Raw genomic sequence first — 17189 nt, forward strand, 5'->3', positions numbered from 1 at the left:
TGCTCCTCGTGCCTCTCTTGAGGGGGGCCAGGTTCTGGCCTCTGGTCCCCGGTAGGCCTAGAACTCCTTCGATTGACTGTTGCCACGGTCTAATATATACACATCAGCCCAATATAGCTCCGGGGAGCCTCTGGGTCTCGCCCAGAATATGGCGTTTCATTACATTCGGCGCTGTTTTTTTTAATAGTATCTACAGTACAGTGGTACTAAAAGTGCAAAAATTTTAATAGTAATGAGAATAAATATTAGGAGTTTGCTGTATGCTGTTAATGTAAATCTTGTAGCTAATGCTCTCTGGAACTGGATGAAACCTCCTTGAATTCTGAAGAGTTAATTCATTGAGAAATTTGTACATGGCGCAGGAATGTTTGTGCTATGACAGTCCTGAGTTTTGAGGTCCCACTATATATCCTTGTTTATATTTATAGCTTGTTGGAATAAGTAGAACATCTTCAGTATTATTATTGGTACTGCATAATCGTAAGACATTACTACTTGTAAATTGACTTTTGTGGGGCAAATACAGTACTGTACTGTACTACAGAAAGGGTTGCTGCTATTTCATGTACCTATGTTGGCTTCACATCCCATGACTTCCTCTCCCATTGTTTGCTTCACTTAAATATTTCCTCCATACCTTTGGTTCTCTAGGATTTTCAAAATTATAATGATTATTCTACAAGTACATTATTTTTAATTATGAAATTACAATTTTAGCCAAAATTCCTCAATAATTGTCCATTTAAACATTTTAAAGTTTTAAATGTTAAAATATTGAGCTGTAATTTTCTGCCTTGATCAAACCTGTTTTTTTTTTTTGCTGTAAATTTTAACTTCACAAAATATAATCCATTGGTAGCACGCATAATGTCAGTTTCTAAGAGGAGCCCTGTTGGCTCCCTGAAGCTATTACACTAATTTAGTGCTATACTGTACTATTAGTAGTCATCAGTCACAGAGTTGTATTGGCCAGAGCCTGGCCCCCCTCTAGAGAGGCAAAGAAAACGATGGTCTTAAAAACACTTTACATTTAAAGTTTGTCATCTTTGCCACCACCAGGGGAAGCATCCAGAAAGATAGGTGAATCGAAACAAACTACTGCATGATTTAAAAAAGGAGACCGAAGCCCTCAGCATTGCCAAAAAAACTCCTCATCAATCAAACACAAACAACCAAAATTTTGTGAAACTAGCCTCCCCTCCACCTCACTAGTTTGCCCCACTTCCCTTCCTCATTTGGAGAAAGAGTAAGCTGGCCTGGGTCAGCCAGGCCAGCTCACTCCTATGGTCTTCTTCTTGGGGGCACTATGAAGTTTGTTGGAGGACTAGGTTGTTTTTGTCCTCGGTTTTTTCTTGATCGGCATCTTCTTGTCAAATTCTGTTACTTCTTGTCATGCGACGTTGGTGGAGCCACTTCCGCTCGCATTCAGGGTGGACGCATCTTTGGCCCTGTTTTACAAGCTTTCTTGCACCTTGTTTCACCTCTGGCCTGCTCATGCGCTGCCTATGCCTGCCTGGTTTTTGTACCAGGTTCTTTTTTTTTTTCTGGGGGGAGCTGCGTCGGCTCCCCAGAGCTTACTAGGCTGATATGCTAATGTCAGACTTTGGCATCTGTCGTGTGTATGGAGTTCTGTGGGCCTACCGAGGACAACGAGCCAGAACCTGGCCCCCCTTAGAGAGGCAAGGGGAGCAATGGCCTATAGAAACCCCTGTGTGGTTGGATGCATTCTGTCTGCCATTGACCGGGTCTGGCACCCAGGAAGGTAATCATCCCAAAACAAACCCCTATTCTGGTGAAAATATTGCTACCAAAAGCCGAACAAGTGGATAGAACTTCCCTAAAAGAAACAAGCAAACGGCATGACATCACACGTCGTCGTCTGCGCAGCTCCTCCCTTCCCTGGGAGAAGGGGGGCAGCGCGGCGACGTGTCACGTCATGCTCGTTTGCACGTTTCTTTTAGAGAAGTTTTTGACTTCATGCACCAGTTCTCTTTCAGTGGACTCATTGTGGATTGATCTGGCTTTCCTTGTTCCCTGTTTGAGGGCTTGTATTTCTCAGGTTGTCCAAAGTGTCAGTAAATCTATCCAACCTGTGGTTTATCATCGTGCTCATGTCCAGAAGAACGCCGCTCTGATGGGTGTGTTTGGTAACGTTTTGGGCTGATATTTGAGCACTGGGGTTTTGGGAATTGAACAGGGTCTTGGCTGCCAGGTATCTTGTTAACATCCCTGGTTCTCGGCTGCCTTGTGTAGCTTTGGGTCATGTGTCGCAACCGTTGGTCTCTTCTTCGACTTGAGACCTGAGGTGCTGCCGTCTTCCTGGTAAGTGCCTCTTTTTGTTCTTTGTGGATAGTTAGCTTCAGGAAGCCAACAGGGCTTCCCTCGGGAAAACTAGCATTGAGTAAAATAAAATGCCAGTGTCTAGGCAGGCCCCGGAGACTCTCTGACAACTTAACCAGGTCATTGGCGTGTGTTATCATTATAGAACTGAACCGGCTCCCTCCTTCCCCAAATGCGGTGGGGCTAGTTTCATTAAATTTTTGTTGTTTTCATTGTTGGGGAGTTCTTTTGGCAGTGTTGAGGCTTTGGTCTCAATTTTAAATCATGCAGTAGTTTTTTATTTGCCTGTTTTTTGGGTGCTTTCCTGGTGGTGGAAAACATGATAAATTTTATATGTAAAGTGTTCATAGGCCATCGCTCCCTGCCCCTCTCTGAGGGGGTCCAGGTTCTGGCTCGAGGTACCCGCTAGGCCAATAGAACTTTGCGACTGATGACCCCAACTAATCTGGCACAACAGGTATATCAGTTCGGATAACTTCAGGGAGCCTCCGGGGCTCACCCAGAAACTGGCGTTTCATTACATTTAACGCTGGTTTTATGCTGCATGGTGGCTGACATGTTTATATAAAACATATATCTGCAACACCAAACTTTTCTTGGGGTAACACTATAGTCTACATTGTTTGATATTATGACATTGCTATTATACCTTTTCAGTACTGGCTTTTATGTACTGCTTACACAGCAATATTTCAGCATAATTTCATTTTAATAGTATAATTTTATATTATGCTTCTGTAAGACTGCATGTTGAAATATATTGCATTGAAAACTTATTCCTTTTGTCCTCATTTCCCAACAAGAACACCTAGAGGAAAAAGGTGAGAACTGTTCCTGCATCTTGGAGATATTTTTGTCATAGTGTATTCATAAACCATTAGTAAAATAGATCTGCACATTAGTTTTACAGCTACACTGGCACATGGTTAGTCTACAATGTAGTAATAATGGAAATGACCACTCAATTTACAAAATATGGGGTCATGAAGTCACTAAGTCAGAGCACAAAGACTAATATTTAATTGCTCTTTGACGTGGGCCGTATACTGTACTGTATAGTGATAAGGCAGGTATTTCATGCATAAGAGCAACCATGCTCAATGGCAGTGTGGGGGAGGTTAATTTTAGCTTTGAACCAGTGTGATAGAGGTAGAATTTTAATATTATTATGTATGATTTTGGATTTCTTTGTGTATTATAATTTTTAGTGACGTGCATGGTATTTTTTTTTTTTTTTTTTTTGTTAATGTTCAGCAACTTTTAAAGCACCAAAATGAGGACAAATATTTAACAAGATGTAGTATATCCATATTTTAAGGCATGTTTTCACCTTATTACCTCTCCTTCCTCACTGCTCAACTGGTGTACACAACGCAATAGTTTCCTTATCCTTCACATCTAGTAAACATTTAGGTTATAAATTTGACAATAAGTAAATACTGGAGGTAAAATTGTTATAGTTTAAATTGGTAGTGTTTAAATGATCATTCTGTCTGTAAATTGTATTTTTATCACACTACAGATATGAAGATAAATATTGATGCATGGTTGAAATAACTTATACTGTAGTATAGGGAAATTAAAAAATATAGGTACTGTACTGTATTTTAGAAGGGTCTTTTAGTGAAATGGCATTGTGTGGAGAATTGGCTGCAGACTGGGTGGAGTTGAACAGGTTTTAGAGCACTGGAAAAGTTTCAAGTATTGTGTGACTATGAATAGGTTATTAAATGTTTGTTTTATTGGAACATCAGTGGTTAAATAACTATAAATTATAGTATAATGTAACCCTTTGGGTTTAAGACACGTTTATCAATGCACGGGGGGGGGGTAATGTGCTGCTTGTAGTAAACACACAACTCTATTACTGATCCAATCTTAAATTAAATGTAACTTATAAAGTAAACTTTCTCGTACAAGTTCATACTTTTTGTGACATTCATAACATTTACTGTACTTGTCATCTTCATGAAGTGCATGACTCATTCCCAAGTGCAGTAAAAGTGGATTGCAAAACACAATTTGTGTTTAATAACTATATTCAGAATGAATAAGAGTTGAACTTTGCTGAAAAAATCTATTGTATACAGTACAGTGGGGCCTCGACTTGCGAATTTAATCCGTTCCCAGAGAAGGGTTGCAAGTCAAAAAATTGTAAGTCGAAACGAATTTTCCCATAAGAAATAATGTAAATTGAATTAATCCGTTCCACACCTCCAAAAATATTAACTTAAAAATACATTTTATACGAAATACCAGTCTTTCTGGGAGGAGCCCCGTCGGCTCCCCGGAGCTATCCAGGCTGGATGGATATGTATAACTTTCTGGCATCAAAGTGCTTGGAGTTCTTGCCTACTGGGGACCATGAGCCAGAACCTGGGCCCTCTCAGAGAGGCATGAGGAGCAATGGCCTATAGAAACCCCGCCCCTGTGGTTGGAAGCATTCTATGTCTGCCATCGACTGGGACAGGCCCCCAGAAAGGTAGGTGCCCCAAAACAAACCCCTATTCTGGTGAAAATATTGCTACCGAAAGCCGAACGAGTGGCCAAAATTCCCCAAACAAAATTATCAAACTATCATGACGTCATCATGTCGCCGCGCCGCCGTCTGTGCAACCAACCCCTCCCCGGGAGGGGGAAGGGGAAGCCCCAGACCATCTGTGCCGGCGATCCAACCGGCAGTTCTTGGCTGATGTGATTACTGGCCGGTCGAGTGCCTCTGGCTCCGGTTTTGTTTCAGTTATGTGCTTTATGGTGTGGGCTGTCTCTACCGGTGGGGTGTGAGCCAGGAGAGATTCCACGGTACTCGGGCTGCATGCACCTAGGGCTTTCTTCCCTAGATGCCCTGTAAGTACTGCCCTTGGGGCTTGGGGCCACCTTCCACAAGTCACCTTGGGATCTACCTCTGCTGTGTCCTTTACTGCTCGGTACTAGGCCGCCCTTGGAGTCGACTGGGGTTTTGTTGCCCTTGTTTGTCTCTAGGTAGGAGGTAGTTTTTGTCACTGGTAGGGACACAGGGTACTGCACAGCTAGTTTTCACCTATAACAGCGGCCGGCTCTGTTCCGCCTGGGTACGTTGTCCTCTTGTGGGATTTTTCTTTTGTTTGTGTTTTTGCCTGATGGGGGGTTCTGCCTTTGTGGTCTCCCTTGGCTGTTCTAGGGGTTTTTCTATATAGTATATCTTTTCAGTTTGGTGGTGCTCCCCGCTTGGTCCCCGTGAGTGGACACGTCCTGGGGGTTCAGCTTTTAGAAATTTGTTTGGTAGACTTGGGCACCAATTCGCAGTACCCTGCCTGGCCTTCCCTTAGCGTGTTATCAAGCCTAAGCGCCCTGGGAAACCCCACGGGGGCTCTGTGGTCCGATGGATGTGACTCCCTGCATACCCCCTCGGGTCTTGCGAGTTTGAAGGTTGCTCTGTCCCCCTTGTTTATGGGTGACACTCACCTGTTTTGGCTCCGCCTTGCTGCCTGTTGGGTTGTTGGATTTTGACCTGGAGTTGTGGGACAGGTATTGTCTGTATGTGCTCTCATTCACCCGGGCCACTGGCCATGATAAGCGGGTGCAAGCGGCTGCGGCGTTGCATGCTAGGTTTAGGTTGCTGCAACGCTGAACAAGTGGATAGAACTCCCCAAACAAAAGCGAGCAAATTAGTATGACATCTCCCGTTTCCGTGCCGCCGTCTGCGCAGCTCCCCCCTCCACAGGAGGGGGAAGGGGGAGCCCCAGACCTACCATACCGGCGATCCACTCCCCAGTTCTGAGGTTGGAAGTCAAAACACGCGAAAAACTGCTGACCAGAGGGAGGGAGGGATGCCAGGGAGCCTCCGGGGTCTCGCCCAGAAAATGGCGTTTCATTACATTCAACGCTGGTTTTCTGAGGGGAGCCGCTATGACTTCCTGGAGCTAACGACCCACAGAGGAAAATAAAAAAGAGGGACTTACCCCGGAGGTGGTTGCTGCTCACTCCTTAACCCGAAGTCAAACAACTGGCTGCATCCGCCGACCCAAAGCGACACAGGGCCGTCTGGGCCCAGAGACGTTAGCAAGGTAACGAGCAGCCAGGACCCTGTTCGACTGCCAAAATCCCTGCACCCGAATGTCAGCCTAAGACATATTGCCAAAGATGGCAGCAAGAGCTGCGAACTTGCGAACGTCATGGGCACAGGGATAGACCGCAGGTTGGCTAGCTTTAATAACCCTGAGAATGACCTGTGAAACCAGCACCCGCGAACAGGGAAGAAGGGAAACTGGATCAACCCAAAGCGCGTCCACGGACACAGAAGCCGTGGCGTGCAAATAATGGCGGAAAGCCGCGACCGGACACATAACAAGGGAACCTGCACATGGAGCTGAACGATACCAACATCCCAGGGAAGGGCAAGAGCAAACAAGCACTCATTGAGGTGCTCTAGGTCGCTCCCCAGGAAAACCTGCAGCACCGTCGAAGCCTCCCGCCATTCAAGCATGCGGGAATGGCAGGAGTGCCAGGCCTTCAAGGTAAAAACAGGACTGTCCGCCAGCCAAAATGACTCCGGAACCTTGTAACAGAGCCAGAAAGGGAACGAAGTCCCAAACCTGAAAGCTGAGGGATCCATTGCCAAGGCATAATCCGGGTCATGCCGCAGGTTTGCCACAAGGCTTTTGACAGAGTTCCACATAAGAGGTTGTTCTGGAAACTGGAAAATATTGGAGGGGTGACAGGTAAGCTTCTAACATGGATGAAAAATTTTCTGACTGATAGAAAAATGAGGGCAGTGATCAGAGGCAATGTATCGGACTGGAGAAATGTCACAAGTGGAGTACCACAGGGTTCAGTTCTTGCACCAGTGATGTTTATTGTCTACATAAATGATCTACCAGTTGGTATACAGAATTATATGAACATGTTTGCTGATGATGCTAAAATAATAGGAAGGATAAGAAACTTAGATGATTGTCATGCCCTTCAAGATGACCTGGACAAAATAAGTATATGGAGCACCACTTGGCAAATGGAATTTAATGTTAATAAAGGCCATGTTATGGAATGTGGAATAGGAGAACATAGACCCCACACAACCTATATATTATGTGAGAAATCTTTAAAGAATTCTGATAAAGAAAGAGATCTAGGGGTGGTTCTAGATAGAAAACTATCACCTAAGGACCACATAAAGAATATTGTACGAGGAGCCTATGCCACGCTTTCTAACTTCAGAATTGCTTTTAAATACATGGATGGCAATATACTAAAGAAATTGTTCACGACTTTTGTTAGGCCAAAGCTAGAATATGCAGCAGTTGTGTGGTGCCCATATCTTAAGAAGCACATCAACAAACTGGAAAAGGTGCAAAGACACGCTACTAAGTGGCTCCCAGAACTGAAGGGCAAGAGCTACGAGGAGAGGTTAGAGGTATTAATATGCCAAAACTAGAAGACAGAAGAAAAAGAGGTGATATGATCACTATATACAAAATAGTAACAGGAATTGATAAAATCGATAGGGAAGATTTCCTGAGACCTGGAACTTTAAGAACAAGAGGTCATAGATTTAAACTAGCTAAACACAGATGCCGAAGAAATATAAGAAAATTCACTTTCGCAAACAGAGTGGTAGACGGTTGGAACAAGTTAGATGAGAAGGTGGTGGAGGCCAAGACCGTTAGTAGTTTCAAAGCGTTATATGACAAAGAGTGCTGGGAAGACGGGACACCACGAGCGTAGCTCTCATCCTGTAACTACACTTAGGTAATTACAAGGGCCGCCCACACCGTAGCAGGTTGGATGCGATAAGCCGAAAACCTCCGGAAAGACGGAACCGAACCAGGGGAGGAGCAGACACCAAGTCCAACTCGTACGCAGTGGGGGGGAAAAGAAAACCCCACTCCTTGTAACAGTTAGCCCCGCTCAGAAGGCAGAAAAATCCAGGTGGGGTCCAGCGGGGCCCAAGGCCCCAAAGTGAGCCCATCCTCAGCCCCAAAATCCTCCTCTGTAGGACCCGGGGCCGAGTCCTTCCCCCAAGCACCGACCCCACCAGACAAGGCCGGCACAGCCGTAGAAGCTGGACAGAAGGGGGTCCACTGGTCAGACCCAGAGGCTTCAGCCGGGGGAGTAGACTCGAATGCCTCCTTCGCCACATCAGAAGGGGCATCCCCCGAGGTTGCCCGAGACTCAAGACCAAATAACCCCTGCCCCGACTCCGAAACCCTCAGACGTTTCGGGGCCGGAAGCAAGGGAGGGGGGGACCAGAATGAACAACAGGAGGGGAAGGACGAGGAGGTGCGAACTGAACTAGAGTCGAAGTGATCCCCACCCCCATGTCCAGGTCCCCTATAAGCAAAACGAGGCAGCCACGGGGCATCCAAGTGTGCAACCAACCGAGCGCGTTGCAACAAACGAAACCTAGAATGCAACGCCTGCGCAGCCTGTACCCGAAGATGATTATCCGCAGATTTGGTAAATTGAGTCGCCAGCAAGCAGCAAAACTCACAGGACTCAGGGTCAAAAGTGTCACCGATCCAACAGGCAGCGTGACGGAGGTAGAAACCGTGAGGGTCGCCCTGAGACAAGGGGACCGAACAACCCTCAAACTCGCATGAAGCGAGGGGGGACTCCAGGATCGCATCCATCGGACCCACGCGACCCCTAGGGAATTCCCAGGGTCCTGAGCGTTTACTATAAGAGGAGTTGCGCTCAGGTAAACCCAGGCAGGGTAGTGCTAACCGGCGCCCAAAACTACCAAACAAAATGTCTACAGCTGAACCCCAGGGACGTGTACGCTCACAGGGCCCTAGGAGGTGGCACCACCAAGTATCAGGATGAGGCCAAACACCATTGGCAAGTAGGGCAGAACCACCTACCCAGGCAAAAACAATGAGAAAAACAAAACCCTGCAAGAGGACAGCGTACCCCAAGGAACAAAGCCGGTCGCTGTGATTGGTGACAACAAGCTGCACACCACCCTGTGCCCCTCACCAGTGCAAAGCTGCATCCTACCCTAAGGTAAACTAGGAAGACAAAATACCCAAAGGGCGTCTGAAAAACCGAGCAGTTAAACGGACCCACAGAGATAGATCTCAAGGAACCTGCGGAAGATAACCCTCAAACTTCAAGGGCAGTACTTGCAGGGCACCTAGGGAAGGGCACCCTAGGTGCATGCTGCCCGAGTACTGAAGAGTAACACCTGGCTCTTGCACCCCCTACGCTACACACAAGGCACAGCGCTGTAAAAGTCTGGAGCCAGAGCACACAACTGCTGCCTATAGCATCAGCCTCAAAAACTGGGGTGTGGATTGCCGGCGCGGTAGGTCTGGGGCTCCCCCTTCCCCCTCCCGGGGAGGTGGGGAAGCTGTGAAGACGGCGGTGCGGCAACGGGTGATGTCATACTAGTTTGCTCATTTTTGTTTGGGGAGTTCTATCCAGTTGTTTGACTTTTGGTAGCAATATTTTCACCAGAATAGGGGTTTGTTTTGGGATGCTTACCTTTCTGGGTGCCTGACCCGGTTGATGGCAGACATAGAACGCTTCCAACCACACAGGGGCTTCTATAGGCCATTGCTCCCCTTGCCTCTCTGAGGGGGCCAGGTTCTGGCCGTGGTCCCTGGTAGGCCCAAAGAACTCCATACACATGACTGATGCCAAAGTCTGACATTAGCATATAGCCTGGATAGCTCCAGAGAGCCGAAGGGGCTCCACCCAGAAAAAAAGTGTGTTAAAGCAACACATATCTTGGGAGTGAGAATAGACAGGTGGCTAGATGGAACAAACTACCACCTGGATGACTTGGGAGAGCCTAGCCTTGGAACAGAGAACAAGATACACTAGGTTGACAAATGAGGTCTTGACTCGACGAGTGCAAGCAGTATGCAAATAGTGCTGCATCATGGCAATATGCATAATTCACCTATAGCCATACAAACCAAGTGTCAATAACTTACAGAACATTTCAGGTGTGATTACAATTGTAGCAAAAAATGGAGGAGTAGGTTTGAAGGCATAGAAAACTAATATCAAGGGTTTCGGCAGGGGCAGTTCTAGAGTTGAGTAAAGTGGGTTGGCTGTGATGCTAGGGGGTTTGGTCTGCCATCTGGTGGCAGGCAGGCACACCACAGTTAGGGTGTTTACCTCACAGTAACACTTACTTGCCTGGTTTACTTTGGGGTGCCTAATTTCCTTATTTTGTTGTGTGTATGTTATCTAGTTTATTTTTTGGGGTCAGTGTTTGATTACCAGGCTCCCCTTGCCTTGTAAAGTGAGCCAGGTTCTGGTCCTGGTCTCCGGTGGAGGATGGATGGGTCTCGGGGGCGTGGAGATGTTGAGGGTTTTAAGAGCTTGAGAGCTTGAGGATTGCAGACAGCTGCACTGTCTTAGTAATATTGAGTTGTAAGAACATAAGAGTATAGGTAACTGCAGAAGGCCTATTGGCCCATACGAGGCAGCTCCTATTTATAACCACCCAATCTCATTCATATGTATGTCTAACTATGCTTGAAACAATCAAGGGATTCTACATTTATTATGTTACGTGGTAATTGGTTCCACAAATCAACAACCCTGTTACCAAACCAGTATTTACCCAGGTCTTTCCTAACTCTAAACTTATCTTATTTATACCCATTGTTTTGTGTTCTGTCTTGTGTTGGTACTTTTAATACCTTATTAATATCCCCTTTATGTCCAATCATCCACATGTACACCTCTATCATGTCACCCCAATTCTTTGCCTTTCTAGAGAATGTACATAAGAACAAAGAACTTCCAACTGCAGAAGGCATATTGGCCCATACGAGGCAGCTCCTATTTATAACCACCCTATCCCACTCATATACATGTCCAACCCACGCTTGAAACAATCGAGTGACCCCACCTCCACCATGTTACATGGTAATTGGTTCCACAACTCAACAACCCTGTTACCGAACCAGTATTTACCCAAGTCTTTCCTAAATCTAAACTTATCCAATTTATACCCATTGTTTCGTGTTCTGTCTTGTGTTGATACTTTTAATACCCTATTAATATCTACCTTGTTATGTCCATTCATCCACTTGTAAACGTCTATCATGTTACCCCAAACTCTTTGCCTTTCCAGTGAATGCAATTTAAGCTTTCTTAATCTTTCTTCATATGAAGGATTTCTAATTTGGGGAATTAACTTTGTCATCCTATTTTAATATAATGTAATTTAAGCCTTGTCAATCTTTCTTCATGTGACAGGTTTCTAATTTAGGGGGATTAACTTTGTCATCCTACACTGGATGCATAGGTTGTAAGTGATTGTAGGTCTCAAGGAGTTTGCTTGAGTGGATAATTTAGCACATAAATGGAAATTTCATACAACTCTTTTTGTAATATACACATGTACAAGAGTTTTTCTTTCATTTATTTGCATAATGTTTTACAGTAACAATTCTCTACGCATAACATGGGAAAGATACATGAACACCATGCGTGGATGCATATGTCAGCTGTATCACTCATGACGTCACGCCCCGCCACTCCGGCTCACACGCACAGCAACTGTCCAAGAAAAAGTGCCGTCTGACTGACCATTACTGTTTAAAGGTATGTTTATTAATGTATTCTTTGGCACATTGGGGAAAACTGGTTAAGCTTGTTCTCCTGTGATATATTTCTGCCATTTTAAACTTGACGAATAGCACTTGTATTTTTTCATGAAATCAAATAATGCCACTTAATTTTCTATTTTCATTTCAGATTTATCTTTATCTTTTCTTGCTGTGTCTTTGTCTGTCTTCATCATCTGACCTCTAAGCAGTGTTGTATTCTACATGCTTGTAGTAAATCCAAATATTTAATTTGTATTGTGGATCATGCTTCATTGATGTATGTTTCTGGATATGTACTTACATGCACAATGAATTCATATTAACATCATGTATCATTGAAAATATCCTTAGGAGCCCTGAGGAGGATTTGAACCCGCTCACTTGCTACTTCCCAAGCTGGTGCCCTAGACCACTACACCACAACACAGTCTAAAGCAATGCAACCTGGGATTCAGCTGATTCCCAGGTTGCATTGCTTTTGACTGTGTAGTGGGTCTAGGACGCCAGCTTGGGGAGTAGCAAGTGAGCGGGTTCAAATCCTGCTCAGGGTTTCTCCTGATTTTCTCATGTACTTACATCATCAAATTTGCATTATCACTTTACTTTAGGGATTATTATATAATTTATGAATTTTGACATTTATGAATGAGCAAAATGAAAGATGTGATGGGGCCCACCCAGAACACAAGCTTCCCCAGCTAAGGGCTGGTTATGTAAAGCCTTTGGGAGGTGCATGAGGCCACTGAGACTCGCCCCTCTTGACTATTAGCAAAGCATATACAGTGGAACCTTGGTATTCAGACTTAGTTTCTGAAGGCGGGACGAATGCTGATAAGTATGAATACTGAATAATTTTTTTCCATAAGAAATAATGTAAATAGGATTAATCTGTTCTAGGCCACGAAAATAAATATATTTATGCACTAATTAAGTGAAATGCTAATACACTCTACACAATTTACCTGCACTAAGAGTTGATGGCCTATGTGGAAAGTGGTGAGAAAGAGATATTATTCTTTGGCAGGGGCGTCCCCCCTACCATTATAACGTCTAGTAGTTGTGTTTCTGAGGTTCTGTCACTTTTCTGTCTATTTCTGTTTCCCTCATTAGACTCGCTTCTTACAAGAAACTTGTTCATGGATAATTGCTTTTGCTTGCACTTTTAACATGTTTCTGAACCGAGACATAGCATTGTCATTCAGCAGGCTTATAACTCGGTTTATCACAGCGATATTTTTCAAGAAAACTTTGCACACATTTATTTTATTAGTAGTAGGCATAGTAGGCATCCATCAGTCTCAGGAGACGATGGAGTTGTGCTCTGGTTGTCAGTCTGGAGTGGACTCTCTAGGGCACAAAACCAGGGTAGGTTGATACGGGGGAGAAGCTGTCACCCATGCAGCAGGTCCCCCACCCCACTCTCTTCACGGCATAGAATCTCCAATGGAAAGGCAAACGCCAATATGATTAGTTCCAGCGCCGTCACAGGAGCTGTCAGAACGAGGTTGAAGGCAAGAACGAAGTACCCTAGGAGCTCCAGCTCCGGAGTTTACTTCGAAGTTGGTAAAAGAAGGCAGAGGGACCCCATACCAACCGCCGTGGTCGGGGCCTGAGAAGAACCATCCCAACAAGGGCAAGAATGATTCCAGTCTTCTGAAGCAGAGCTTGGGCTATACGAGCCCCAGGAGATGGACGTCCGAGCCCCTCACCTACAAGTTCCAGACAGAGATCGTCACAGCTCCCTTTCACCTGAAGCCAGCCTCCTTCATGACTCAGCAGAAGGAAGTGTAATAATTATTAAGTAATTATATAGTTACATTGGTACTTTTGTTTATGATCGTAATCCGTTCCCAGAAACACGTCGTCAATCAAAACGAATTTTCGAATAAAAAATAATGTAAATTTAATTAATCCGTTCCACACCCCCAAAAATATTAATTTAAAAATACATTTTATACTGAATAGTGCTCATTTTGTACTAGCTACAATACAGTAGGTATACCTTGAATGAGGACTCTTGTTGGCGTGAGGAGGAGGGAAGGAGGAGAGGTGTTAGTGTTTGGAAGGGCAGTCCTCTTCCATTATAACATCAGGCAGGGATGACTTTTCTGGGTTATTCTCTCTCCTACGTTTTGTCTGCATACCACTAGGACCTGCTTGTAGCTTACTGCTTGTTTTTCTCACTAAAAACCTGTCTAGCGACACTTGTTTTTCCTTACGTTGTAACACTTGTCTGAAGTAAGATATCACATTGTCATTAGAAAGGTTAACACAATGGCCTGTTACAGTTTGATTTGGGTGACACTTCTCAGCAAAACTTTGCAATTCTTGCCATACTGCACACATTTTCTTAATAAATGAGGAAGGGACATCCTCTACTCCACATCAACAACCCTCATACCATTTTCATGTTTACAAATGATTTGTTTTTCTTCTATCGTCATCCTCACAACTATTTTCGTAGATTGAACTTTACCACTGACCTTCTTGGGATCCATGGCATGACATAGTAAGAACTTTTATGTTAATAAAGCAAAAAAGCAGACAAACAATTAAATTCTTCACAAAGAATTCAAGCGCGGCCGCTGTCATCACTATGCATGATAGACTTGGAAACAAACTGAGAGTGCTTCGCCCCGCACCCCCAGTACCATGCGCCCGTTTGACCCATATGTGTATGAACAGATGTCATCTTCCAAGTAAACCGTTGTACACCAATTCGAATTTTACGCTGAATTTGACGTCGTATACCAAAAAATTTGTGCTCTAGGGCAGTCGTCAACTGAGGTTCCACCATTTGTATTATTATAATCTAGAGAACTAGATTTAGGCACGAAACTCGGTAGCAAGAGCAGACACTTGTAGTGGGTTGTGCATTGAATGACAACTATGGCGAAAGCGATGTGTATTTACCTGTGAATGCCGAGCAAACGGATGAATACCGAACATGAACACAATGTCCAAATGGTGAAAATTACGAATTGGGAGGTACGAATACCAAGGTTCCACTGTATATTGTGAATGGACGGGCGCTATCCTGTAATATATTTAATCTTCTCTTCCTATACTTTTACCCCTAACTTTCATGCGTGATGTCTCCCCAAGTTTACAAATAATGTTTACCTTAAATTCCTCTATCACCACTCACATGTATGCATCACAACTAAAAATATAAACATGATTGTCTTCTCTCTTTAATACGAGGAGCTGCTCATTAAACATCTGAAGGGCCTTGGTTCAGAAATAGGATGTTCAGCATTGTAAAACACCCCTTTCTGAGTGGGTCCATCAGTTGCTAATGTGGCTTGGATGGTCTGGGTTTAAGATTGTTGCAAGCTCTTTTGTCCCCTATTGTTGTGTAGGGTATTGCCGCCTCTGGTGCTAGTTAATACTTTAATGGGGAGATATGACATGCCAGATTGTGTTTTGCTGCCTAATACTTTCATGGGTTGGTGTAAAAGGGGGGGGGGAGGTGTTATTACTCGTTCTTTTGCACGAGTGAACTGGTCCTTCTGTGGTGGTTTGAATTAGACTCTCCACTGTTTTCTTTTGCATCATTTTACTGTCACTACCAGTTGTAAAGGTACTTGTTCATCAAGGTCACAAAATGACCTTGGGAATGGGAATACAAGCCCATAGATGGACCATAATGGCTCCAAATTGGGGAATCAGCTCCGAAAGCAACGGATTTCCTCCCACATCCTATTTTTATTGCTTTCTTATAAACTTTGAAAATGTTGAATCAAATGTTGTGTAAATTATTTTAATGGAGACTTGGCCTATGTAGAATAAGGGCACCACTTAAATATTGAAGTGATGCGATGGTTAAATAATGTTGGGTAATGGACACGCATTAGTGAGTAAAATGAATGCAATTATGTATGGCTAATGACAGAAATGTGGATTATCATGAAATACCGGGGCTGTATACCGTTGCTGCAGTGCATTGGTGTGCAGGGTGGCAATGACATAAGTATGTAATTTGTTGCTAAGTTTAATCTTAATAACTTGTCACTCCTCTCACAGGTCGCCGGCATGCAAGTTTAGACTAGTCACAGATCTGAAACTGGCCTCCGACCACAAGTGTAATCTCGTAGTGTGGCCTCCTCGAGAGGATCTGGTTAGTATATGAAGTCACTTTTTCTATTACTCATCAGATAGTAACATATATAAGCAGAAGTAAATCATTATTTTTTATATTATGCTATAAAGTTAATTAAAACTGTATGGAAATCCTGGTACAAGAAAGTAAGCAGCATGGAATATTACATTATTATGAAAATGGGTAATTATTATATTAACTATCATAATTATAATACATTCATGTGTTGTATAAAATCATACATTATTACAGTTGTCATGAAAGTTTTTATTATAAGCAATATTGTTGCTAAGAGGATGTGGCAGAAATATTCCTGGACATTAGAGCTTTGCAGCATCATACATTTAGACGTATGTAAGTAATACTCAACTTTATAGTTATGGATGAAAAGTACTCTCAGAGGAAAATATATGTTTGAATACAGTCATTACAATAGATTCCATGGTTCAGTAAACCATATGTTATGATATTGCACAGTGCTGCAGTGATTTATATGCAGTACAAGGTGTGTGTGTACAGTACTTGTATATATATACACTGGTATATTATATAATTATAATATGGTTAAAAGTGTTTGTGCTGCCAGGGATGAGGTGAAGGTCCTCAACAATCTCCTATGGGTTTATTGCCCCATTAGTAAGTTGTAATGTTTCAATGATGACTGGGACAGTATATTGTATGTTTCATTGTGGTCTTGAAGTGGTAGTGTAATTTGATAGTTTGTTTGACATAAAATGGCTCACCAGTGTCCAGACATGATTTGTTAACTTGTTAATTATTTTGGTGGTGTTTATGTGGTTGTGTAAATAGTATGTTCCTTGATAGGACTTGGGTATGTGAAGATGTAGCTAGAGCAACACAAAGGATCGGAAGCATGTCTTCCTAACCTGGCCTTTCTTTGCTCTAGCACTTTTTATCCTCAATTTATTTTACTTTCATAGTTCTGGTAAATCCTCCGACATCAGTCCACATTCAGCTTTCTTCTCTCACATGCATCAACAACAACAAAAAAATACAGTATGTAAATTACATTATAACAGGTAAAGTGCTCTTGGGGGGCCTTTATCAAAGGAGCTAAGAGGGTTGAAAGTACTTGGTGCCTCTCTCATTTTTCACATGTATATATAATTTTGTTTCAAACTACAATTTATTCAATCATAAGATTTGAAAGAAAGCCCTTGTAGCTTTCCACTAGCTGG

General features: G+C 43.5%; 1 protein-coding gene across 3 annotated transcripts in view; it reads left to right on the top strand.

Moving 5' to 3' along the window:
* Positions 1 to 17189, top strand: part of Fibp (acidic fibroblast growth factor intracellular-binding protein) — a 54611-nt gene that overhangs the window by 36465 nt on the left and 957 nt on the right. The window contains exons 7-9 of one of the 3 annotated variants that reach the window (XM_069309441.1): positions 3144 to 3161; positions 11723 to 11883; positions 15915 to 17189. The exon at positions 15915 to 17189 is cut by the window's right edge and continues 957 nt beyond it. In XM_069309441.1, the coding sequence (XP_069165542.1) occupies positions 3144 to 3161; positions 11723 to 11801 (97 nt within the window). In that variant the 3' untranslated portion in view covers positions 11802 to 11883; positions 15915 to 17189. Of the gene's footprint in view, positions 1 to 3143; positions 3162 to 11722; positions 11884 to 12036; positions 12279 to 15914 lie in introns of those variants that run through there. The other 2 variants (XM_069309442.1, XM_045763414.2) reach the window with 2 other exon arrangements.

This window comes from Procambarus clarkii, chromosome 65 (assembly GCF_040958095.1).
Source record: "Procambarus clarkii isolate CNS0578487 chromosome 65, FALCON_Pclarkii_2.0, whole genome shotgun sequence".
NCBI classification, from domain to species: Eukaryota; Metazoa; Arthropoda; class Malacostraca; order Decapoda; family Cambaridae; genus Procambarus; species Procambarus clarkii.